Consider the following 23,733-nt stretch of genomic DNA (forward strand, 5'->3'; position numbering starts at 1 on the left):
ATGAGGGGCTTGAAGCAATGGAGTGGTGTCTATTAAATAATGAAATTGAGGGACCAGAAAAAAATTTCTGGTTGGAAATTTTGCATTTTGCGCTTTTCCACAGTTACCTAGAATGGGAAGAAGAGTACTTTGCACAATGCAGCGGGACCAGCATGGGTTTTGCTGGAGCACCGTCGTACGCGGACATATTTATGTCCAAGTTTGAGAGTGACCATATACTCAACAACCCAGATGGGAAAACTGGCCTGATTGTATATAAACGTTACATAGATGACATCTTTATTATGTGGAGAGGAAAGAAAGAAGAATTGGAAGCAAACATTGAGAGATTGAATGTGACCCATGAAAGAATCAAGTTCACATACGACATTGATCAACATCAACTATCTTTTCTTGATGTAAAAGTATCCATAAAACATGGGCAAATATGTACCAATGTACATATAAAAGAAACAGACCGCAACAGTGGATTGCATTACTCCAGTTTTCACCATCAAGCTTTGAAGCAGCATTTGCCACTATCGCAGTTTATCCGCTACAAAAGGATCACATCGGACGCCATGGATGCTTCTGACACTATTGACAGACAGATCAAAAAATATGAAAAAAGAGGATATCCAAATCAACTTCTACAAGAATCAAAAAAGAAAGTCATGGCCATGACGAGAGAGTCCCTACTTACAAAAAAAGATAAAACAGACCAAAAACTCACAGTGTGTGTTCTCAAATATTCCATGCAGTCATCACAAATTAGCAACATCATGAGGAAACATTGGGCTATAATCACCCAGGAACCTGATCTTCAACCTTTGTTTGCAGAAAGCATAACATTTGCTTACAACAGATCTAAAAATTTAAAAGAATTGTTGAGAAAGAAAGAAAAGAGTCCTAACAAGATAGTACACAAAGGCATGCGCAAATGTGAAAACTGCACACATTGCAATAACGTAATAACTGGATCGTCCTTTACACATCCTAGAACTGGTCAATCGATTCCATTGAAACATTCAAGCACGTGTGATACTAAAGGAGTGATTTATGGAATCAAATGCCCCTGTGGGAAATTGTATGTTGGGCAAACCGAACGTAAGATCAAGGTAAGAATCACTGAACATAAAAGTAACATCCGTCAAAAGAATTTGAAATCCACAGTGGCAGCACACTGGGCGGAATCAGGACATAACATTTCCCAATTACGTTATACTATACTAGAAGTGGTTGCTGCACGCCCAGGTCTGGACACACACAAAATGAGACTCAGATCAGAATACTTTTGGATAAAAAAGATGGGAAGTCTTCAGCCGGATGGGCTTAATGACAGACTGGAACTAACATGTTTCTTGTAATCAATGAGAAGGTCATTTGAATGTTCCCATGTTAGCCTCGGCTAACAGTGTCACCCCGGGGTAACCTCGATATTACAGTTATAATGTCATTGTTGATAATAATACATGTTGATTATCACTGTTACACTCCATTCCAATATGGCCGATATATTATGATCATGTCCTGAGCTCATCATCACTGCATATGTATATACCTTGTTGTCATTCTAAAAGCTAAATGCATTGTTTAATTTTGGTGGTTGACTAATTATGTGATAGTAGGCAATTCAGTTTGAATTTTGAGATCGTGAAACCATAATTAACGATGAATTTTATACGATCTTTGAGCTGAGGATAATGATTGGACATTTCTTAATGAGTCTGTCATGAAATATATTAGCGTAGTGGTTGCGCAGTAATCTCATTGAGTGGTGTAGACAAGATATACACATGTAAACAATGGGAACGAGTTGCGGGCACGTGACCGCGTTGTCAGCCAATAAGATCAAACATTAAAGACAGAATGTTGTACGTGATCCTAACCAGATTGCTATTGGCGAGGAGGAGAGGCAGATTGAAACAGTTCATTTTTGTAAGTAACGGACACGGAACGCTGGTCGTTCCGATTAGGTAATAACCGCAAAAGACATAGATGTTTTATTAGCTTTGGATTTTCGTATTGACACAGTGAGAGTAACTGTTTATCAGACATGACATAGAATGAGACTCGTAGCATTATTATGTTCGCTTTCATCTTGCACTGTACTGCGTTTTATGTATCATTTAGAACACAGCTTTGGGCTCAATATTGTTCTTTGTTCTTTCCATAGAGACCCCTGATGAAGGGTCCATTTGTACCCGAAATGCATTGGGTTTAATGTGAAATACGTCAAAAAAAATGAAATTTGCCGATATTTTGAAAAAATGAAGTAATGAGATGAGAAAATTATCATCAATAAATATTACAGAGAAAAAACGTTAAAAGAAGCATTCCGAATGAATTTTTGATTGAATATTGATGACTTAGGAATAGGACCACGTGGTCCAAAGCTAAGTGTGCACACCTCAAAACTGGGAGTAGTACCCCTACCCCCATCTATGTACAATTACTTAACAGTGTTCCTAGACAAAACACTTCATGAGGGAGTCGCACAAAATTAAGACAATTCGTAAAGATTGGGAAAACAATCACAAGCATAAAAGTGTGCAACTGAGGGCCTAAGAAAATTGATACACACAGGAGAGCACAACATGTGCCCCTTGTGTGCATGCACCCCAGTACCTGCACGGCATGGACTGCAGAAGTCCCTGCTTTGCAAGCCCTGATTTTGTGTTCCCATTGCGGTGACTATTTCATAGGCACCGCTGTGGGAACCCCAAAGAACCACACGCCAGACAGCAGAAAACTCCTAATCTGGCGGACGTTTCAAACATGGGTTTGGCAGTGTGGAAGAGGGGCGATACCGCTCCCGCACCACGAAACTCATAATAAGGCCCTTTGTATTCATCGAGAAACACTCATGGCACCTTGATGTATGTATATTAAGATCCTCTGCAACATGGTTTGCACTGGTTTTTATTAACTATGCATAATAAACTTTACCTTACCTTACCTCATGGCACCTTGATATCAAGCTAGTCCCGAGTACCTCAGCAGATGCAATGATCACAAAATAGAGATCCTGGCAGCCCATGTGATTCTGAGGGAGAGTAAAATGGACAATGTTTCACCCTTTCAATGACAGGGTTTCAGGCATCCCTTGAAAATCAAGTCGTTCAGAATCAGTGAATCACCCCAAGGCAGCTCCAGGTGGATCTGAAAGCTGAGGGATTTATGACAACACTAATGATAGTATGAGTTTTGTATTGTTGAGACTTGTATGATTTTATAAGATGTTTTTAATATGGTGTGACTTTTATGACCTGACTTGGGAAGGACGAATAAAGAAAGAATTGAATTGATAGTATGACACATTGTTCTCGAAAATTGAGCTGTGGTGGACCTCACTGTTGTGATTTTTGCAGACATTTTGACCCACCACAAATTCTCACCGATGTGTCTTGGTGGTGGCAAATATCCCAAAATCAATTCTTTGTTGCCTATCCAGGATATCCTAGTCCAGATCCTCGAGGCACCTAGGGCCAGATGTAGGAGGCCATTTACCGGTCGGAAACGGCCGATTTTGGCCGTTTCGGACCGGTATTAGGGTTTTCAGATGTAGGGCATGCATTTACAGAATCTGTATTTTATATTTTACCGATTCTGTATTTACCGATTTGGTAAAATTACCGAATCGGTAAATACAGACTCGGTAAAATACCGATTCTGTAAATGCAGATGTAGCTGGCACATGTCAGAGTGCCACAGGGCTTTAAGAATCGGTATTTTACCACCCAATCCAATTGGGTGGTAAAATACCGAATCCAGGTGTGCATGCACATGTGTGCATGCACACCTGTGCCATGTGACACACAGACATGCCCTTAGGGCATGTCTGTGTGCCACATGGCGCACATGCCTATTTTTGGGGTGCCAGAGGGTGTCAAAGTGACACGGTAATTACCGAATCGGTATTTCCCATTGATTCCTATGGGCTTCACAGCCCATAGGAATCAATAGGAAATACCGATTCGGTATTTACCGAATCGGTAAATATCGAATTTTAACGATTCGGTATTTCCACATCTGGAAATACCTACATCTCCCCACTTAATATTTATCGATTCATAAATACCGAATCGGTAAAATTCGGTATTTATGAATCGGTAAATATCATTTACCTACATCTAGCCCCTAGTCACGCCTGGTGCATAACAAGTAGAAAATGGGCACGCTCTATCTTCTGGGGGTAAGTCTCCTAGGGCCAGATGTAGGAGCCATTTACCGACCGGTAACGGCCGATTTCGGCCGTTACCGACTGGTGAATGGGTTTTTGGGATGTAGGGGCACATTTTTACAGAATCGGTAAATTTACCGATTCGGTAAATTTACCGATTCGGTAAAATACCGAATCGGTATTTTTACCGATTCGGTAAATCTCAGATGTAGGTGGGACTCTTCTGAGTCCCAAAGGCCCTACAAATTCGGTATTTTACCACCCAATCCAATTGGGTGTTAAAATACCGAATTCAGGTGTGCATGCACTATGCCATGTGACAGACAGACATGCCCTTAGGGCATGTCTGTGTGCCACATGGCGCACATGTCAATTTGTGGGGTGCCAGAGGGTGTCAAAGTGACACCCCCTGCACCCTTGCAGAATTCGGTATTTACCGATTCGGTAATTACCGAATCGGTATTTTCCATTGATTCCTATAGGCTTCACAGCCCATAGGAATCAATAGGAAATACCGATTCGGTATTTACCGAATCGGTAAATACCGAATATTACCGATTCGGTAATTCCACATCTGGAATTACCTACATCTCCCCCCTCTATTTTACCACTTCTTAAATACCGAATCGGTAAAATTCGGTATTTAAAAAGTGGTAAAATATAATTACCTACATCTAGCCCCTAGAGTGTATTTTTTGTACTCTTTGTCAATATATATATTTTTTATTTTAAGTAGTTTTAGGATTTTGCTTCGTCAGTAGACTGTTAGGCTAGTCTGCATCCCTATCATCTCTTTTCAGAACAGAGAGGAAAGGACCAGCAGAAGATAAGGCAGTTGCCTTCAGCTAGTTTTTTGCAATCACATCAGTAATTTTCTAAATGAGGGCTCAATGTACTGCAATCTATTACAATCAGAGCAAAACTCCAAAAGTGAGCGAAACACGATGGCCTGTAGTTTAGAAGCTAAGAACTGCATGTAATAATCCGATTAAAATGATTAATTTATTGGAGCGTGAACAATATGATGTTTATCCAATATCCACCCAGCAAATATAAAAGTTGTTGTTATGATTAGGATCTTAAGAGCTTGCAGAGTGAGTTTAAACTACTTACTTAAATTCCCAAACAACTCCAAATCCTGTCATTTTCCTGGCAGGAAGGAATCTGTGATTTTATGGGGGGCAGTGCTCCGACTAAACAAAAGTCTTTGAAAATGTACAACGCCTGAGAGAAGTGTTTCTTTATCGTGCATGTTAAGAGGAATGACAAGGGGAAGCAACAGTTTGTGCCTTCAACCCGGAAGTGTTCTCAGTAAGAAGGGATTTTTTTCAGAGCTTTACTACCTACATAAAGGAGTCTGAATGCAGAGTGAGAGAGATTCAACAGACAGATTGAAGAAGCTGTACAGAGCGAGAGAGGACATTAGCAACTGCTTGTAAATCTTGCAAAGGAAATGTGGTTGCAAACTAGATTTGGAGGTCTTTCTTAGAAACCTTAAGACCAGAGCATTAAAGCATGCAGGGCATCCTTTGATGGGCTACAGGTACATAAAGAAAGATGGGACGGACGAGGATACGAGCCTCCACCATCTATACACTAAGCTCTTGAACAAACTCCCCCGACAGACTTCCCTCTACAACTATTTGAGAAGAATCACAAAACCTACCATCTCACTGTTATATGGTCTGCTGTGTAAGTAGCCTTTCTGTTTGGCTCACGTCTGCCATTAGCAGGGTCTTGGAGAATTGCAGGTTGTCCAGATTAGGCTCCTCATGTTTCAGAGGTTTTCACCACAGGTCAAGGGCTCTACTATGAGACGTTTGGGTTCCAGAGCTCTTCGTTAGACAGATTCTAATTCAATGAACTGTGGCTGTGTTTCCCACCAATCAACCAATCAGTCTGGATTTGCAGAGCACGGCTAATCACAAGAGAGGGTATCCAGGTGCTGGGTTCTTGGTGCGATCAGTCAAACAGCCAGGTCGAGTCCCTTTCTAAATTCTGGGAGAGGAGATGACGTTCGGAGGTGGAGGAGTAGGTCAATACAGGACTTGGAGTGAGGTAGGAGAAGTTGCTGGTGTTCAGGCGTTGGCAGATGTAGGCTGGTCCTTGGTTGTGGAGGACCTTGTAGGCGAGTGTCAGCATAATGAGTAGGCATCTTTTCTGAATAGGGAGCCAGTGTAGGTTTCTGAGGTGAGGTGATGTGGGTCCATTTAGGGAGGTAGAGGATGAGTCTGGAGCCTTTTCTGTAGTTGGGAGGTGATTCCTGCATGGAGTTCATTGCGGTAGCCTAGCCGGCTGCTGATGGTGAGCCATCGGAGGAGGGTCTGGAAACAGGCAGAGGAGACTGCGTTGATCTGGCGTTTCATGAGGAATTTGCTGTCCGCGATGATGCAGAGGGTGCGGGTGTGATCTGTTGATCAGGGTGTGGGTCTGAGCATGGGGGGCCACCAAGTGTTGTTCCATGGGGAGGTGTTGTTCTCAAAATCAGCACCTCTATCTGGCCTGTGCTGAGTTTCAGGTTGTTGGTCTTCATCCAGTCAGCTACACTCGTCATGCAGTTGTGCAAGCTTTTCCTGGTGGTGGAGGGGTCTTCTGAGAGTGAGAGGATGAGCTGGGTGTCTGCGTAGCTGATTTTCTTGCTCCTGAGGTAGAAGTGGTGAAGGCAGAGGTCCGTGGGTGCTCTGGAGTGGATAGAGTTCAAGATGGCTGTGGTACTCTGTGTGGTGGGCAGTTCCCATGCGGTGAGCAGATGGTTGTGGGTATAGTCCGATGGTGTGAGGAGGTTGTAGAGGTCGGTGGATTGGGGTTCCATGTTTCTGTAGATGGTGGACATCTTGTTGTGAAAGTAGTCTGCTAGGGTGTTACAGAGCTCCTGGGAAGAGGGGATAGTGTTCTCGGTGGCTGTTGGACATGAGAATTCTCTGACTATGTTCAAAATTTATTTGCTGTGGTTGGAGTTGGCTTCAATGTGGTCTGCTAGGGTTCCTCTTTTCACGTCTTTTAGGTGTTGGTTGTATTTGTTTAGGGCTGACTTGAAGGTGGTTTTGTCTGTGTGATCTTTTCTGGTGCGCCATATTCTTTCTAGCCATTTGCAGTTCTGTTTTGTCATCCTGAATTCTGGTGTATACCAAGTGGCTTGTTTGGTGGCTCGACTGGTCTTGGCAGGCTTGATTAGCGCGACTCGGTTGGAGCAGTTGGTAATCCAGGCTGAAAAATTCTTGATGGCCTGTTAAAGTTTGCTTGCTGCATCGGGCTGAGGGGTGTTGAGGGGGTCCATTTATTGGGTGTCAGTCACTTGGTTCCAGTTGGGGTGGGAGGTATTGGGAAGTGTGGCAGTGGTGCACGGGGATCCTGTGATAGTGAATTTATGATTGCATGATCGGTCCAGGTGAGTTTGGTGACATGACTGTACTTGACTCTGTCGCTGGCGATGAAGATCAGATCGAGCGTGTGTCAAGTACTGTGTGTGGGGTTGGTGACCAGTTGGGTGAGGCTGAAGTTGTTCCTGCTTTCCAGTAGGTTGCCGGTGTTTATGTCTTTGGGGTTGTCGAGATGGAATGTGAGGTCCCTGAAGAAGATGTAGTGCTCCCAGTCGATGGTAAGTGAGGCAAAATATTCCGGAATGGTATTGCACAAGCCAGGGTGTGATCTGGGGTGTTTGTAGGCGAGGGTACTTCTGATGCAAGGGAGTAGGCAGCAAACTAAAATACCCCCCACTTTCATCTAGACCTCGGATGCCATTGGGTGAACAAAATGAGTGCGCCCTACCTACTCTAGAGGAGGTCCCTTATTAACACCTTCTGTTAATCTTTAACCTTTCATGTTTACATCCATCTATCCCTCTTTTCATGCATTCATCTATCCTTTCAACATTCCATCCAGGGGAACATCGTTTACAACGCGGTGAAAACACCGCGATGCCTTTACAACGATGCCATTATAACGCAAGTCGTTACTACGACTTGCGCTGGATGGCACTTTTGTATAAGGAATATTGCAATTTTATATTCCAACACCTTCCCTACTGTTACGTGGACTGGTGTTGAATATAAAATTATAATATTCCACAATCCACGCCCTACAACGCAAGTCGTTGTAACGACTTGCGTTGTAATGGCAGCGTTGTCATGTACCGCGATCTAAAAGATCGCGTTGTACTGACATACATCCTTCCATCCATCGACCCTTTCCTTATTAGTTTTACATCCATCCACCCTTGCACTCACACTTCCATTCATACATCCTTTTACCTATCCATTCATCCATGCATTCTTCATCCACCTATTCTTCATGCATGTTAGAAATGGGATCTTTGTTGGTAATGGTTTGCACCTTTGTCCAAGTAGGGACCCTTCTTCCTAGTCAGGGTAAGGGGGATACACTTCTAAAATAACCCCTGCTTACCGCCTTGGTAGCTTGGCATGAGAACACAGGCTTATCTCAGAGGCAGTTTGTAAAGCATTTGTGGACACATACAGAAATACAATGAAAACACTACAAATGGACACCACACCAGTTCTAAAAAATAAGTAATCTTTATCTAAACCAAAGAAGACCAAAGCGAAAAAAATCCAACATACAATAATCAGGATATAACTTTTTAAAAGGTAAAAACAGTTTTGTACAAAGCAAGCTATAGATGCGACACTTTCTACACAAAGTACCTTGGATGCGTCAAAATCATAAACAAAAACAGCTGCAGGGAAGGTGATGAATTGGTTCCTTACGCACAGGGCAGATGATGTGTTCGTTCCTTACTGAAGAAGAGGTGATGAGACAGTTTCTTACTGTGCTGGGAGGTGATGCGTTGGTGTCTTACTGCGGCCCCGGTATTGCTGTAGAGTTGGCGCCCCGGTACGACACGTAAGGATTCGGCGAAGCATCGGTTGTTGATGCAGCAGCGGCATCAACGGTTCTGTTTTTATCTCTGCAGTTGCGGTCCCATGATGCGCCGGTTCTTGCTGTCGCATGGCAAGGCCTGCATCGGAATCGGTGCGTTGATCTCGGATTTCAGAGATCGGTACACTAGATTTGGCGTGCAGCGATTTCTCCAGCAGCAGGCAGGAGCTGCTTCGGTTTCTTCAGCGGCACAGCGGTGATGAGTCAGAAACGGGTGCAGATGTGTCGCACTTCTTTAGTTGTGTCTCTTTTCCAGCTCTCAGCAGCAGGAACAAACTTTAGAGGCCCACACAGGACAGGCACCTCTTGGCAGGGCAGAACTCCCAGCAAGGAAGCTCAGGGGAGATGGTGATAAAGTGTCTGTGTACCTGAGACTTCAGAACAAGAGGCAAGTTCTACTTCAAGCCCTTGGAGATCTTCTTCAAGCAGGATAAACAGCACACAAAAAAGTATTTGCCCTCTCCTTGGCAGAAGCAGCCACTGCAGGCCAACGCCAAACAGCATACAGCAAAGGGGCAGTAGTTCTCCTTCAGTTTTCCCAGCTTTCCTCCTTGGTAGAGGTTCCTCTTGAGTCCAGAAGTATTCTAAAGTTCTGCGCCCCAATATTTATATTACATTTCTCTTTGTTCTCTTGTGGCAGAGACGCTCTGTTGTCAGACAAAACCAGTTTTGTCCTCTCTGGTCCACCTTCCTGGCAGGAGGTGGAGACGCATTGTGTAAGGCAGACGAGGCCCATTCAGGTGCAAGGAAATCTCCTCCCCTTCTCTAAAAGCAGCCCGGGTCTATTCAGCCCAGCCCTGACTCATCCAGGAAAGGCAGGACACACCTCAACCCCCCCTCCACACAGTGGGCATCTACTGTGAATGCACATTCCCAGCTCCTGTCACTGAAAAGCCAGACAGTCAATCCACAAACCAGCAGAGGTACACAGGATGGCTAAGAAAGAAAATACCCACTTTCTAGAAGTGGTATTTTCAAACCCACAATATAAAAATCTTCTTTACTAAAAGATGCATTTTTATATTCTGAGTTCAGGCATTCTCAACTCCGTCTTTCTTCCTTGTTCCAATGGGAAGTTATGCTTACGAGATATTATAAATAAACTCCAATTCTATCACATCAGCCTTTCAATAGTGAAAAAGGAAATACACTGTATTTCACTATCAGGGCATGTCACACACATCAGTACATGTCCTACCTTTTACATACACTGCACCCTGACAACAGGGGTACCTTGGGCCTACGTTAGGGGTGACCCACATGTAATAAAAGGGAAGGTTAGGGCCTGGCAAGTGGGTGCATTTGCCAGGTCCATATGGCAGTAGTGATTACGCAAAGACACTGCATGCAGACACTGCAGTGGCAGGTCTGAGACCCCTTGGAAAGGCTGCTTGGGTGGGTGGCACAATCAGTGCTGCAGGCCCACTAGCAACATTTGACTTACAAGCCCTGGGCACACACAGTGCACTGTACTAGGGACTTAGTAGTACGTCAAACAAGCCAACCATCGAAACACCAATCCATATTCACAATTTACAGAGGGAGCACTTGCACTTTGGCACTGATCAGCAGTGGCAAAGCGCACAAAGCATCTAGACCAGCAAAAACGAAATCCAGCACACAGCAAAAATACAGGAGGCAGCGGAAAAAAGACAGGGTAAAACCATGCCAAGGATGCCCGGTCTAACAAAATGCATCCATCAATTCACCCTTCTTTTATCAATCCAGCAATCCATCATTCCACCCCTCTATTCACGTGGCCATTCATCCATTCACCCAGATTTTATCATTCCAGCTACTTTCTTTCACTCATGCAAATATTGTTTATTCTTACATCCATCAGTCCATTCACTCTTGCATCCATCCTTTCATCCTTTTTACCCTTCCTTCTCGTCAGTTTCCTCCTTATTTTCATATGCCCTTCATTTCACACTTTCTTCCAGCTCTCGCTCTCTCTCTTTTTCTCTTTCCCTCTCTTTTCCTCTTCATTTCTTTGTTATAATTAACTTTCCTTGTGTGACCTCTGTTATCGGTGTCCCATATTTTTTTATTTTTAAGAGCGTTTGTCTGCAGAGTTGCAGACAGGAAAGGCTCATAAATAACTGTAGGTGTTAACACCACCCCTGCTTAAGCTGCAATAGAGGGTGGTTCACAACGCCGCTGCTCTGATGGTAGTTCTGCCATTGGTTTAAAGCTGGTAGTTGAGGTGTCGTCTTCGGTGGTGGTGCAGAAGATGGTTTCCTTGTGGATGATGGCGATGCCTCCTCCATTTTCATTGGTGCGGTCCCGGTGAGTCATCTTGTAGCCGCAGTGTGTCGTGGTAGCGATGTCTGGGGGTGGATGAAAGGGTGAGCCAGGTCTCTGTGAGGAAGATAATGTTGGGGGTGAGGATGGTGATGGTGTCCCAGATTTGAATGGCGTGTTAGAGAGAAATCGGGCGATGAGCAGGATGCAGTGGAGTGGTTCCGGGGCAGTCGATATCGGTGTGATGAGTGTTTCCGTGATGGCGGGAGGTCCTGGGTTACAGGTAAAGAGGCAGAGTCAGCAGATAAAAGTTATTACCATAGATCAAGGCGCTGTGAGGCAGCAGTTGTTGTTGCGGCGTCCATGGTTCAAGGCTAGTAGCTCTACGGTGGAGTGTCCCTGGGTGGTAGGAAGGCCAGGGCTCCTAGTGCTGGGTACTCTAAAGGCATGGACACAGACGGGCTTGCCTTTGGTCTCGATTAAGTTGGACCTGGGGGGGCGGGCGTTGGGCGGCAGGAAGCGGGATGGATGGGAAAGGAACGTGCGGCACGGCGGGATGGCTCCTGGGCCACAACGGCGCTTAGCACAGGGCGTTTATAACAAGGGAGATAACAGTGTGTCAACAATATTAGTGGAATCAAAATCAGGCTAAAAAAACGGTAAAGCTGACTAGTCAGTAAGAGTAAACAAAACAATGAGGCTGGCTAACAATCGGTCTAAATAAATAAATAATTACTGGTAGCACGCTTACAGGCTAAAAGAGTGATTCCTACTGAGTTTAAAGGTGGCACACTTACAGGTAGTAATCATGCTACAATTGAGGCAGTCAGAGCAATGCCAGTAAATGGGCAGCAAAAGGGTGCAGAAGAGCAGAGTAGAGACAATGCCACACGGGGCAGGGGCAAAACCGGCAGGCAGAGTCCAGGAGGCCTGGAGAGGCAAGAATTAAGCAGCGGAACTCAAAGACTCTGCCCTAACCATCACAGCTTCTATTTGACCATCTGCTCCACACCCCAAAAATATATTGAATCATTAATATATGTACCCCTCGAGGTTTGTGGCTTTGCATGCCAGGTACCTATACCCCTATTCTTCACAAAGTAAAATAAAGGGGAAAAAATGAGCCATAGGGAAAATATCAATTAGTTGGGTAACAGTAACCCTCTGTATTTTGGTGCCAATGTGTCCTAAGGAGCTTATTAGCATTTTAGAAATAGATGTTATGTTATGCTATGTTTGTTATGTTAAGTTATGCGTCCCTAAGCAGGTTGTCCTTCTGAGCACCAAACACCCACTAGAAATGCACAGGATTGTAAGCCTGAGGGAAAGTGAGCTGGGCGATTAGACCGACTTATCAGCCTGCGCGAATGCTCTTATCCTGTGGTGAGTCAAGTAGTTGAGAGCCTGTGACAGGGATCCCGCCTCCTAACTCCCACAGTTTGACCGTGCAGAACTAGGGTCTGCCACTCACATACTTATATTGCATTTGTATTGGACTTTTTTAAACACCGCCAACACCTGTAGGCTTCACGGTGCCACAGAAAACAAGCACTGGCAAGGTCAATAAGTCTCACCTTTGGGACCTGTTGGCTTGGCAATTGTTTTTGCAATGCTGAATAGCATCCCCAAAGCTGTGTAGCATTTCTAAAGAGTAGAAAATAAAAATAAAAACTATGGTGTGACTGGTTGTAGGCGAGTTGGATTGGAAGTACATCCCAAATTTATTTTTGGTAAAGCGGGTGCAGAAAGCAACTTGGAGGGTGCAATTGGAGAAAGCAACACGGGGGTACTGGTGGTAAGAAGCAAGAGTGAGTCGGGCAGAAGCAACATGAAGGGCGGAAGGAAGAGAAGCACACAGGCAAGGACAACACGGAGGTGACAGTGGCGAAGCACACGGGCGAGAGAGACCAACATGTAGCGGGGCAGAAAGGGAGAGTAGAACTACACAATGGAGACAGCTGGAAACACATATGCACTCTCATTGAGGGCTTAACCAAAACAAAGTAATGCCTGGGGAGTAAGCAGTGGAAGGACACAAGTAATGAGGCCACGCTCAAGGGGAGGGACAAACACTAGAAAATGAAAGGCCACACAAGCTAATGAATAAAAGAAGCAAGCAAATGAGAGTGACAGTAAAGCAAACCAATGGTGAGCAATAGATGAGCTCTAAGCCCACTGTAATGTAACGATAAGGGTTTGTACAGATAGACAGCGTACTCTGTCTGGTAGGCGAGACAGCCGGCCAAACCCACATCACCTATCACTCCTCCTCCATGACAATCACGGATTAGGCCCCGCCCCAAGACTTGGCCAGCAAAGAAAAATAAAACGATAACAAACCTGCTTTATTACAGTTTTATTTTTCACATTTTACAGCTGCTTGCGTGGGGGGGGGTGCTCCTCTGCCACAGCGAAGGAGCCGCCACTGGATTTACTAGGCAGCGGGTAACTGCATCAACCGAGAAAATACATAAGGAATTCAGGTCAGCCTTCTGTTCTCTCTAACAGAAACCACAGCTCATTAAAACTGGCAGACCCCCACATCTCAACAAAAGTGAATCAATCCAAGAAGGAAATGTTTGTAAAGTCATAACACGGACTATTGAAAATGCAGAGTAGTCATGCTAATATTGGATTGTGCGCTATATAAATGCAAATTAACAATTACCAAAAATAATGAATGTGTATGTCTTACTCTGCAGCACTCTTCATAAAGCCAGCATTGCAGCTATACATAGAATTGCCCAAAATCTCTCCGCATATCTGTACGGAGCTGTAACTCAACAAAGGCCGCTGTTGTCTTTTAAGACTCTCTTCGAGGCACCTTGGAGCTGAAATCGCATTTACATACTACTAAATAAGCACATATACATACTCCTTCTCCCAAATCCAGCCGCTAAGCTACAGCATGAGATGCCCTCACTATTTCCCATATTGGCGTCTTCTCAGACCACCATGCAGACTAGTTCTAATATACCTCCATCTCTCCATCTCTCCACCACTCAACCCTGGGGATAAACAGAGGTCTAGCAGAGAGGATAGGGCAGAGAGTTTAAAAAAACCACTGAAACCAAAATCAAGTTCTACTTATTGGAGGTGGATAAATCAACTGGTCTTGACAGTGAACGATTCCTTGGATCTTGCACTGTAACTGGGCTACTCTCCTCATTTCCTGCCGTGATGGATTCTGGCCCTCACCTTTGCATGTCCACTTCCATAATTGTGCCCAGGTTCCCTCCCACGATAGGCTGAATGTCCATGAATTCCACAGAAGAAATCTGGTCTGCGCTGCTGAAGTGGGGGTCATGTGTTGTGCTATGAAAATAAGTCAAAGGACCATAGCTCTGAGGAGTCAAAGTTCTTATAGTTCCAGAGAGCACCTTACAAGACCTTCCATTTCTCCAAACCACTGTATTCTTTCCATTATTCTACCACCATCATTTTTCCTGATCTTCCTCTCAAATCCTTTTAGCTCTTCTGTTAATGTATGCCCCTCCACCGTTTCTTCCAGCACATCCTCTTATCCCACAGTACATCCACTCCCCAACTCCCCCTCACAATAGCCCCTATCATTGACTCCTCTATCCCCTTTTAAAACTGCCCTCTCTGGTCTAGTGTTGCTATTCACACAACTGTATTCACACCCACCATCACCCCCCTTATCATCTCAGCTACCTAAAAGGCACTCTGCCCCTCACCAAGTCCCCACAAAAAATGTAAATAAAGGGACATTGAGCAGTGGTGGCTGGGGTAGGTAGGCGCGGTGGGGTGGGGCGCGGGGGAGTCGACAGACCACAGAATAAGGAAAATATATGAATTAATCCTATTCCGTCGACTTCTTTCCCCACCCCACTGTGCTTACCTGCACCGGCTGCAACTGTCACTGAGGCTGTTGCTGATGTCCTGGGATGTTTTCACACCTCTTAGTGGACATCGGCTGCTTACTGCCTCAGAAAACGAGTGGTTTTCAGCTCGTTTTTCCTGTCACGGTTTGATTTCGCCTCCTTATCAGGTGACTGTGTGAAGGAAGCCGAAATCATGTGGCACATGGCAACATCGTGTGAGTTGGGAGGTCTGCAGTATCTGATGTCATCCTCATAGCACATCTAGACTCTCACTGTCTCATTTACCTGAATCTCATCCCAGTCTCTCCTTTTACTTACAATCTTCTGTCCAATATCTCCACTCCCAGTACTTCATTTCTGTTTCCATTGCAGTGGCGTCACTGGGGTTGGTGTCACCCGGTGCGGGTAACTCATGGTGTCACCCCCTCACGACTTACCGCATGGACCACCTCTGTCGGAAATGTACGGAGCTAGGTACTGTCTTACTCCATCTAGCTCCCTCTCTCTGTCTAGCTCCCTCTAGCTCCCTCTAGCTCCCTCTCTCTGTCTTACTCCCTCTAGCTCCCTCTGGTTCCCTCTCTCTCTGTCTTACTCCCTCTAGCTCCCTCTCTCTGTCTAGCTCCCTCTAGCTCCCTCTCTCTGTCTTACTCCCTCTAGCTCCCTCTGGTTCCCTCTCTCTCTGTCTTACTCCCTCTAGCTCCCTCTCTCTGTCTTACTCCCTCTAGCTCCCTCTCTCTCTGTCTTACTCCCTCTAGCTCCCTCTCTCTGTCTTACTCCCTCTAGCTCCCGCTCTCTCTCTCTTACTCCCTCTAACTCCCGCTCTCTCTCTTACTCCCTCTAACTCCCTCTCTCTCTTACACCCTCTAGCTTCTGCTCTCTCTGTCTTGCTCCCTCTAGCTCCCTCTCTCTGTCTTGCTCCCTCTAGCTCCCTCTCTCTGTCTTACTCCCTCTAGCTTCCTCTCTCTCTGTCTTACTCCCTCTAGCCCCCTCTCTCTTACTCCCTCTAGCTCCCTCTCTCTCTCTTACTCCCTCTAGCCCCCTCTCTCTCTGTCTTGCTCCCTCTAGCTCTCTCTCTCTCTCTCTCTCTCTCTGTCTTACTCCCTCAAGCTCCCTCTCACTCTGTCTTGCTCCCTCTAGCTCCCTCTCTCTCTCTTACTCATTCTAGCTCCCTGTCTCTGTCTAGCGCCCTCTAGCTCACTCTCTCTCTGCCTTACTCCCTCTAGCTCCCTCTCTCTGTCTAGCTCCTTCTCTCTCTGTCTTGATCCCTCTAGCTCCCTGTCTCCCTCTCCCTGTCTTACTCCCTCTAGCTCCCTCTCTCTCTGTCTTACTCCCTCTAGCTCCCTCTCTCTCTGTCTTACTCCCTCTAGCTCCCTCTCTGTCTAGCTCCCTCTAGCTCCCTATCTCTCTATCTTAATCCCTATAGCTCCCTCTCTCTGTCTAGCTCCCTCTCTCCCTGTCTTACTCCCTCTCACTCTCTCTGTCTCCCTCTCTGTCTTACTCCCTCTAGCTCCCTCTCTCTCTCTCTCTGTCTTACTCCCTCTAGCTCCCTCTCTCTCTGTCTTACTCCCTCTAGCTCCCTCTCTCTGTCTTACTCCCTCTAGCTCCCTCAAGCTCCCTCTCTCTTACTCCCTCTAGCTCCCTCTCTGTCTTGCTCCCTCTAGCTCCCTCTCTCTGTCTTGCTCCGTCTACCTCCCTCTCTCTCTGTCTTACTCCCTCTAGCTCCCTCTCTCTTCATCTTAGTCCCTCTAGCTCCCTCTCTCTGTCTTGCTCCCTCTAGCTCCCTCTCTCTCTCGTACTCCCTCTAGCCCCCTCTCTCTCTGTCTTGCTCGCTCTAGCTCCCGCTCTCTCTATCTTACTCCCTCTCTCTGTCTAGCTCCCTCTCTCGCTGTCGTACTCCCTCTAGCTCCCTCTGTCTTCCTCTCTCTCTGTCTTACTCTCTCTAGCTCCCTCTCTCTCTGTTTTTCTCACTCTAGCTCCCTCTCTCGCTGTCTTACTCCCTCTAGCTCCCTCTGTCTCCCTCTCTCTCTGTCTTACTCTCTCTAGCTCCCTCTCTCTCTGTCTTTCTCCCTCTAGCTCCCTCTCTAGCTCCCTCTCTCTTGCTCCCTCTAGCTCCCTCTGTCTCCCTCTCTCTCTGTCTTACTCCCTCTAGCTCCCTCTCTCTCTGTCTTACTCCCTCTGTCTCCCTCTCTCTCTGTCTTACTCCCTCTAGCTCCCTCTCTCTGTCTAGCTCCCTCTAGCTCCCTCTCTCTCTGTCTTACTCCCTCTAGCTCCCTCTCTTTGTCTAGCTCCCTCTAGCTCCCTCTCTCTCTGTCTTACTCCCTCTAGCCCCCTCTCTTTGTCTAGCTCCCTCTAGCTCTCTCTCTCTGTCTTACTCCCTCTAGCTCCCTCTCTCTGTCTAGCTCCCTCTCTCTCTGTCTTGATCCCTCTAGCTCCCTCTGTCTCCCTCTCCCTGTCTTACTCCCTCTAGCTCCTTCTCTCTCTGTCTTACTCCCTCTAGCTCCCTCTCTCTCTGTCTTACTCCCTCTAGCTCCCTCTCTGTCTAGCTCCCTCTAGCTCCCTATCTCTCTATCTTAATCCCTATAGCTCCCTCTCTCTGTCTAGCTCCCTCTCTCCCTGTCTTACTCCTTCTCACTCTCTCTGTCTCCCTCCCTGTCTTACTCCCTCTAGCTCCCTCTCTCTCTCTCTCTGTCTTACTCCCTCTAGCTCCCTCTCTCTCTGTCTTACTCCCTCTAGCTCCCTCTCTCTGTCTTACTCCCTCTAGCTCCCTCAAGCTCCCTCTCTCTTACTCCCTCTAGCTCCCTCTCTGTCTTGCTCCCTCTAGCTCCCTCTCTCTGTCTTGCTCCGTCCAGCTCCCTCTCTCTCTGTCTTACTCCCTCTAGCTCCCTCTCTCTCCATCTTAGTCCCTCTAGCTCCCTCTCTCTGTCTTGCTCCCTCTAGCTCCCTCTCTCTCTCGTACTCCCTCTAGCCCCCTCTCTCTCTGTCTTGCTCGCTCTAGCTCCCTTTCTCTCTATCTTACTCCCTCTCTCTGTCTAGCTCCCTCTCTCGCTGTCGTACTCCCTCTAGCTCCCTCTGTCTTCCTCTCTCTCTGTCTTACTCTCTCTAGCTCCCTCTCTCTCTGTCTTTCTCACTCTAGCTCCCTCTCTCGCTGTCTTACTCCCTCTAGCTCCCTCTGTCTCCCTCTCTCTCTGTCTTACTCTCTCTAGCTCCCTCTCTCTCTGTCTTTCTCCCTCTAGCTCCCTCTCTAACTCCCTCTCTCTTGCTCCCTCTAGCTCCCTCTGTCTCCCTCTCTCTCTGTCTTACTCCCTCTAGCTCCCTCTCTCTCTGTCTTACTCCCTCTGTCTCCCTCTCTCTCTGTCTTACTCCCTCTAACTCCCTCTCTCTGTCTAGCTCCCTCTAGCTCCCTCTCTCTCTGTCTTACTCCCTCTAGCTCCCTCTACCTCTGTCTTACTCCCTCTAGCTCCCTCTCTCTGTCTTACTCCCTCTAGCTCCCGCTCTCTCTCTCTTACTCCCTCTAGCTCCCGCTCTCTCTCTTACTCCCTCTAACTCCCTCTCTCTCTTACACCCTCTAGCTTCCGCTCTCTCTATCTTGCTCCCTCTAGCTCCCTCTCTCTGTCTTGCTCCCTCTAGCTCCCTCTCTCTGTCTTACTCCCTCTAGCTTCCTCTCTCTCTGTCTTACTCCCTCTAGCCCCCTCTCTCTTACTCCCTCTAGCTCCCTCTCTCTCTCTTACTCCCTCTAGCCCCCTCTCTCTCTGTCTTGCTCCCTCTAGCTCTCTCTCTCTCTCTCTCTCTGTCTTACTCCCTCTAGCTCCCTCTCACTCTGTCTTGCTCCCTCTAGCTCCCTCTCTCTCTCTTACTCCTTCTAGCTCCCTGTCTCTGTCTAGCGCCCTCTAGCTCACTCTCTCTCTGTCTTAATCCCTCTAGCTCCCTCTCTCTGTCTAGCTCCCTCTCTCTCTGTCTTGATCCCTCTAGCTCCCTCTGTCTCCCTCTCCCTGTCTTACTCCCTCTAGCTCCCTCTCTCTCTGTCTTACTCCCTCTAGCTCCCTCTCTCTGTCTTACTCCCTCTAGCTCCCTCTCTGTCTAGCTCCCTCTAGCTCCCTATCTCTCTATCTTAATCCCTATAGCTCCCTCTCTCTGTCTAGCTCCCTCTCTCCCTGTCTTACTCCCTCTCACTCTCTCTGTCTCCCTCTCTGTCTTACTCCCTCTAGCTCCCTCTCTCTCTCTCTCTCTGTCTTACTCCCTCTAGCTCCCTCTCTCTCTGTCTTACTCCCTCTAGCTCCCTCTCTCTGTCTTACTCCCTCTAGCTCCCTCAAGCTCCCTCTCTCTTACTCCCTCTAGCTCCCTCTCTGTCTTGCTCCCTCTAGCTCCCTCTCTCTGTCTTGCTCCGTCTAGCTCCCTCTCTCTCTGTCTTACTCCCTCTAGCTCCCTCTCTCTCCATCTTAGTCCCTCTAGCTCCCTCTCTCTGTCTTGCTCCCTCTAGCTCCCTCTCTCTCTCGTACTCCCTCTAGCCCCCTCTCTCTCTGTCTTGCTCGCTCTAGCTCCCTCTCTCTCTATCTTACTCCCTCTCTCTGTCTAGCTCCCTCTCTCGCTGTCGTACTCCCTCTAGCTCCCTCTGTCTTCCTCTCTCTCTGTCTTCCTCTCTCTAGCTCCCTCTCTCTCTGTCTTTTTCACTCTAGCTCCCTCTCTCGCTGTCTTACTCCCTCTAGCTCCCTCTGTCTCCCTCTCTCTCTGTCTTACTCTCTCTAGCTCCCTCTCTCTCTGTCTTTCTCCCTCTCTAGCTCCCTCTCTCTTGCTCCCTCTAGCTCCCTCTGTCTCCCTCTCTCTCTGTCTTACTCCCTCTAGCTCCCTCTCTCTCTGTCTTACTCCCTCTGTCTCCCTCTCTCTCTGTCTTACTCCCTCTAGCTCCCTCTCTCTGTCTAGCTCCCTCTAGCTCCCTCTCTCTCTGTCTTACTCCCTCTAGCTCCCTCTCTTTGTCTAGCTCCCTCTAGCTCCCTCTCTCTCTGTCTTACTCCCTCTAGCCCCCTCTCTTTGTCTAGCTCCCTCTAGCTCTCTCTCTCTGTCTTACTCCCTCTAGCTCCCTCTCTCTCTGTCTAGCTCCCTCTCTCTCTGTCTTTCTCCCTCTAGCTCCCTCTCTAGCTCCCTCTCTCTTGCTCCCTCTAGCTCCCTCTGTCTCCCTCTCTCTCTGTCTTACTCCCTCTAGCTCCCTCTCTCTCTGTCTTACTCCCTCTGTCTCCCTCTCTCTCTGTCGTACTCCCTCTAGCTCCCTCTCTCTGTCTAGCTCCCTCTCTCTCTGTCTTACTCCCTCTAGCTCCCTCTCTTTGTCTAGCTCCCTCTAGCTCTCTCTCTCTGTCTTACTCCCTCTAGCTCCCTCTCTCTCTGTCTAGCTCCCTCTCTCTCTGTCTCCCTCTCTCTCTGTCTTACTCCCTCAAGCTCCCTCTCTCTCTGTCTTACTCCCTCTAGCTCCCTCTCTCTGTCTTACTCCCTCTAGCTCCCTCTCTCTCTTTGTTACTCCCTCTTGCTCCCTCTCTCTCTGTCTTGCTCTGTCTAGCTCCCTCTCTCCGTATTACTCCCTCTAGCTCCCTCTGTCTCCCTCTCTCTCTCTTACTCCATCTGTCTTCCCTGGATTTGTATAAACAAGAGTGCGAGCAACAGGTGGCACTGTAGTGAAGAGCAAGCTGAAATTTGGAACCGGTTCACTGGAAAACTGAAGACTGTGCAAGATACTGAAAAATAGGAAACCATGCACCCTCAGATGAGCTAGGCTGCTATAGAGTTGCCTTGTGAGCAAAGAAAATTGAAGTCAAGCATTGCAGATCTCCTGCGAGACCTGGCGAGTGTGAGCACAGGGAGCGACAGTAAAGGTGAGAGCAGAGGTGAGGCTGCAGTGGAGATTGGTGTCACCCCATGTGTTGGTGTCACCCGGTGCGGTTCGCACCCCCCACACCCTCCTAGTGACGCCACTGTTCCATTGCTCCCACTCTCCCTCAAATTCTATACTCCCTTAAACCCGTAGCTCTCATCTCCTTTATGTTACTTCCGCTTGTTCACCGAGCATCTACCCTTTGCCATTTTGCTCTTATCCTCTGTGCATAATTTGTAAAAGAATAACTGCCAGTGCCCAACGGTTGCCAAGTACCAATGTCGTGTAGTCTTGATTCCACCTCATGCCTCTTTCATCCACCACCAGACACACCCAGCCCATTTATCTTGCGCTTTCAGGCTCTTTTTCATCCTTGCTTTCTCTCTTTCTTTGTCAGATGAGGAAAAATAAGTGCTGGTTCCCAAAAATGAGTGTGGTGGGTCCCACCTGCAACCACCAAATTATACACTTGCTTCTCCATCCAGATCTTATGTATTTATTTTCCCCTTGTATTCTCTCTACCCTACTACCACCTCCCTAGCATTTCTTTCCAAAGTCTTCCCATCTTTCTCAGGGTTCTTGTGCGTGGTGGCATGGCATCTCACCTGAAGTACTTCATAGGGGGCTCCCGTGGCCGTGCACTGTAGATGTGGCCTACATAGTACACTGGGAAGAAGAGGCAGTTCCAGTTAGTGGCAAACCAGGCTGTGAAGAAAGGCGCATCCAGGCTGCGCAAGGAGAGGCGGGCCAGGTGCAACATGGCTGCCCAGCACATGGCCATGCAGGTGGCTGTCACTGCGCCACAAGCCAGGTTCTTCGCCACAGTCCTAGAGCAGCAGCGTAGCCACCCCGCTGGTGTCTCACCCGGCGACTCCACATCAACAGGCCCCGATGAGGAGCGCTTCTCTCTCACAGATCCACCTGTGGAAGAACAAAAAGATACAGAGATATCAACTCAATTGGATTCAAATTTTGAAACCACAAATAAATTTTTAACATGAATATGGGCAATACCAGGAGGTGCAATTTATATGGAGAATTTAGGCGGGCCAAGAATGTTGTTGAGCTTCGATAAGTCTGTCGCAGAGCCAAGAAAAGAGGTTGAGGTGTCAGTCGGTATGATTCTATTGTGGCTTGCCCTACTTCACCAAGGGCCATCTATCAAGTAATTCTGAAGCTGCTTCAAGCAGTGGCGGCCGGCGCAGGTAAACGTGGTTGGTAGGGGTGTAGTCGACAGATGACGAAATAGGTCAAATTAAATTGATAAAACCTATTCCGTCGTCTGTCGACTCCCCCCCCCCCCCCCCGCCTCGCCCCGCTCTACCGCACTAACCTGCACAGGCCGCGACTGGCTTCAAGAGGCCTACCTCAGGCGAACATCTGTACTTTCTACAGATGGGCCAAGGAAAGCCTGAGCCAGGTTCGAGTAACATGTCGAGTTCTGCCTTTGTCTTACAGGGACTGGCTCTAAAACAGACCCAGGCCAAGTACCTCATGTACAGCGCCATTCTCTCCCAAATGCAGATCTTGAAATGCAAAGACTGTTCAATGCAGGAAAGCAGAGCAGATACATTAAATATGCTTTTCAGTGTAGCCTAAAAGCAGAGCATGTAAATGAAGTAATTATCCAACCATACTGACCTTTAAATATCAGCCTGCCATAATATTGTGTCCAGAATAACGACTTCCACATTATCATGAAGGCAGATATACATTGGTAATTATAGATTTGTTATGCTAATCTACACTTCCATGTACCTTGGCCATATACTTATATTCAAGCTATGTCCATGTGGAGTTAAGAATAGTAAACCATTTCTTACCTACATGTATTATTTTCCACAATCTTATATTTATAGTCTAATTTTCCAGATAGATTATGCGTGGACGACATTGTTATCCAGAATTGTGACTTAAAACCGTAAATTAATGTTTCTTCCTAGCCAGCTTCATGTGACATGTATTATGAACACATGTAGCTAAGAGAACCCTCTATAGGATCTCAGTGGCTCCTTTCTTTTGTTAATCTCTTTAACTTTTCTCATTGAGTTGTTGAGCCACAGGTAAGTTCAGTTGGTTTTTGCGAAGTCGGGGTAGCCACCAATTATAACGATAAAGTAGTGTCCTGACTTCCCCTTTGCTTAACATTGCTCTTTTTGTCTAGAAAGACTCTTATATACATAGTGTCAGATTGATTTAAAATGATATTTGCATTGATGAAAACCTTTGCTATTAACTAGGAGAATAAAATAGATATTCTTCCTGAGGATGAAATGCACAATGTGTAACCATGAAACAAGGGCTCAAATCCCAACTTCCCCACTTGACCAAATTGTGTTAAAATGGATGAATCTTTTTACCTCATTGTTCCACATTTTTCTTCCTTGAGTGACCTTTCTGACTTGCCTGGAGAGTAACACAGTTCAGAATGTGCGCTATACAAAAATGGTCACTCTTGTATGATTGAATAGCCAATATTATTGCTTCCAGTATAGAACTACGTTGGCTGTATAGACAGTGAACATGGCAAAATATTGTGTTTAACTCATGGCAATGTTGTCAAAGAAGTATTCTTGAATGACTCTAAGTTTATGCTTAGAAACAATTATTTCCAATAAATGCCACTAAATGCAGTGATATATTCTAATGCATTAAATTGAAACATATGCAAATGTCGAAGAGCTTTTATTATAACTGTACCTTATTTTTGTCGTGAGATTTATATG

At 46.6% G+C, this 23,733-nt stretch overlaps 1 protein-coding gene across 1 annotated transcript in view; it reads right to left on the reverse strand.

Moving 5' to 3' along the window:
- The window catches only part of LOC144781746 (solute carrier family 35 member F3-like), a 73,167-nt gene that overhangs the window by 48,808 nt on the left and 626 nt on the right, over window positions 1–23,733 (reverse strand). The window contains exon 2 of the mRNA XM_078660731.1: window positions 21,613–21,928. Coding sequence (XP_078516857.1) covers window positions 21,613–21,788 — 176 coding nt within the window. The 5' untranslated portion in view covers window positions 21,789–21,928. The remainder of the gene's footprint in view (window positions 1–21,612; window positions 21,929–23,733) is intronic.

Source organism: Lissotriton helveticus, chromosome 9 (genome assembly GCF_964261635.1).
Source record: "Lissotriton helveticus chromosome 9, aLisHel1.1, whole genome shotgun sequence".
NCBI classification, from domain to species: Eukaryota; Metazoa; Chordata; class Amphibia; order Caudata; family Salamandridae; genus Lissotriton; species Lissotriton helveticus.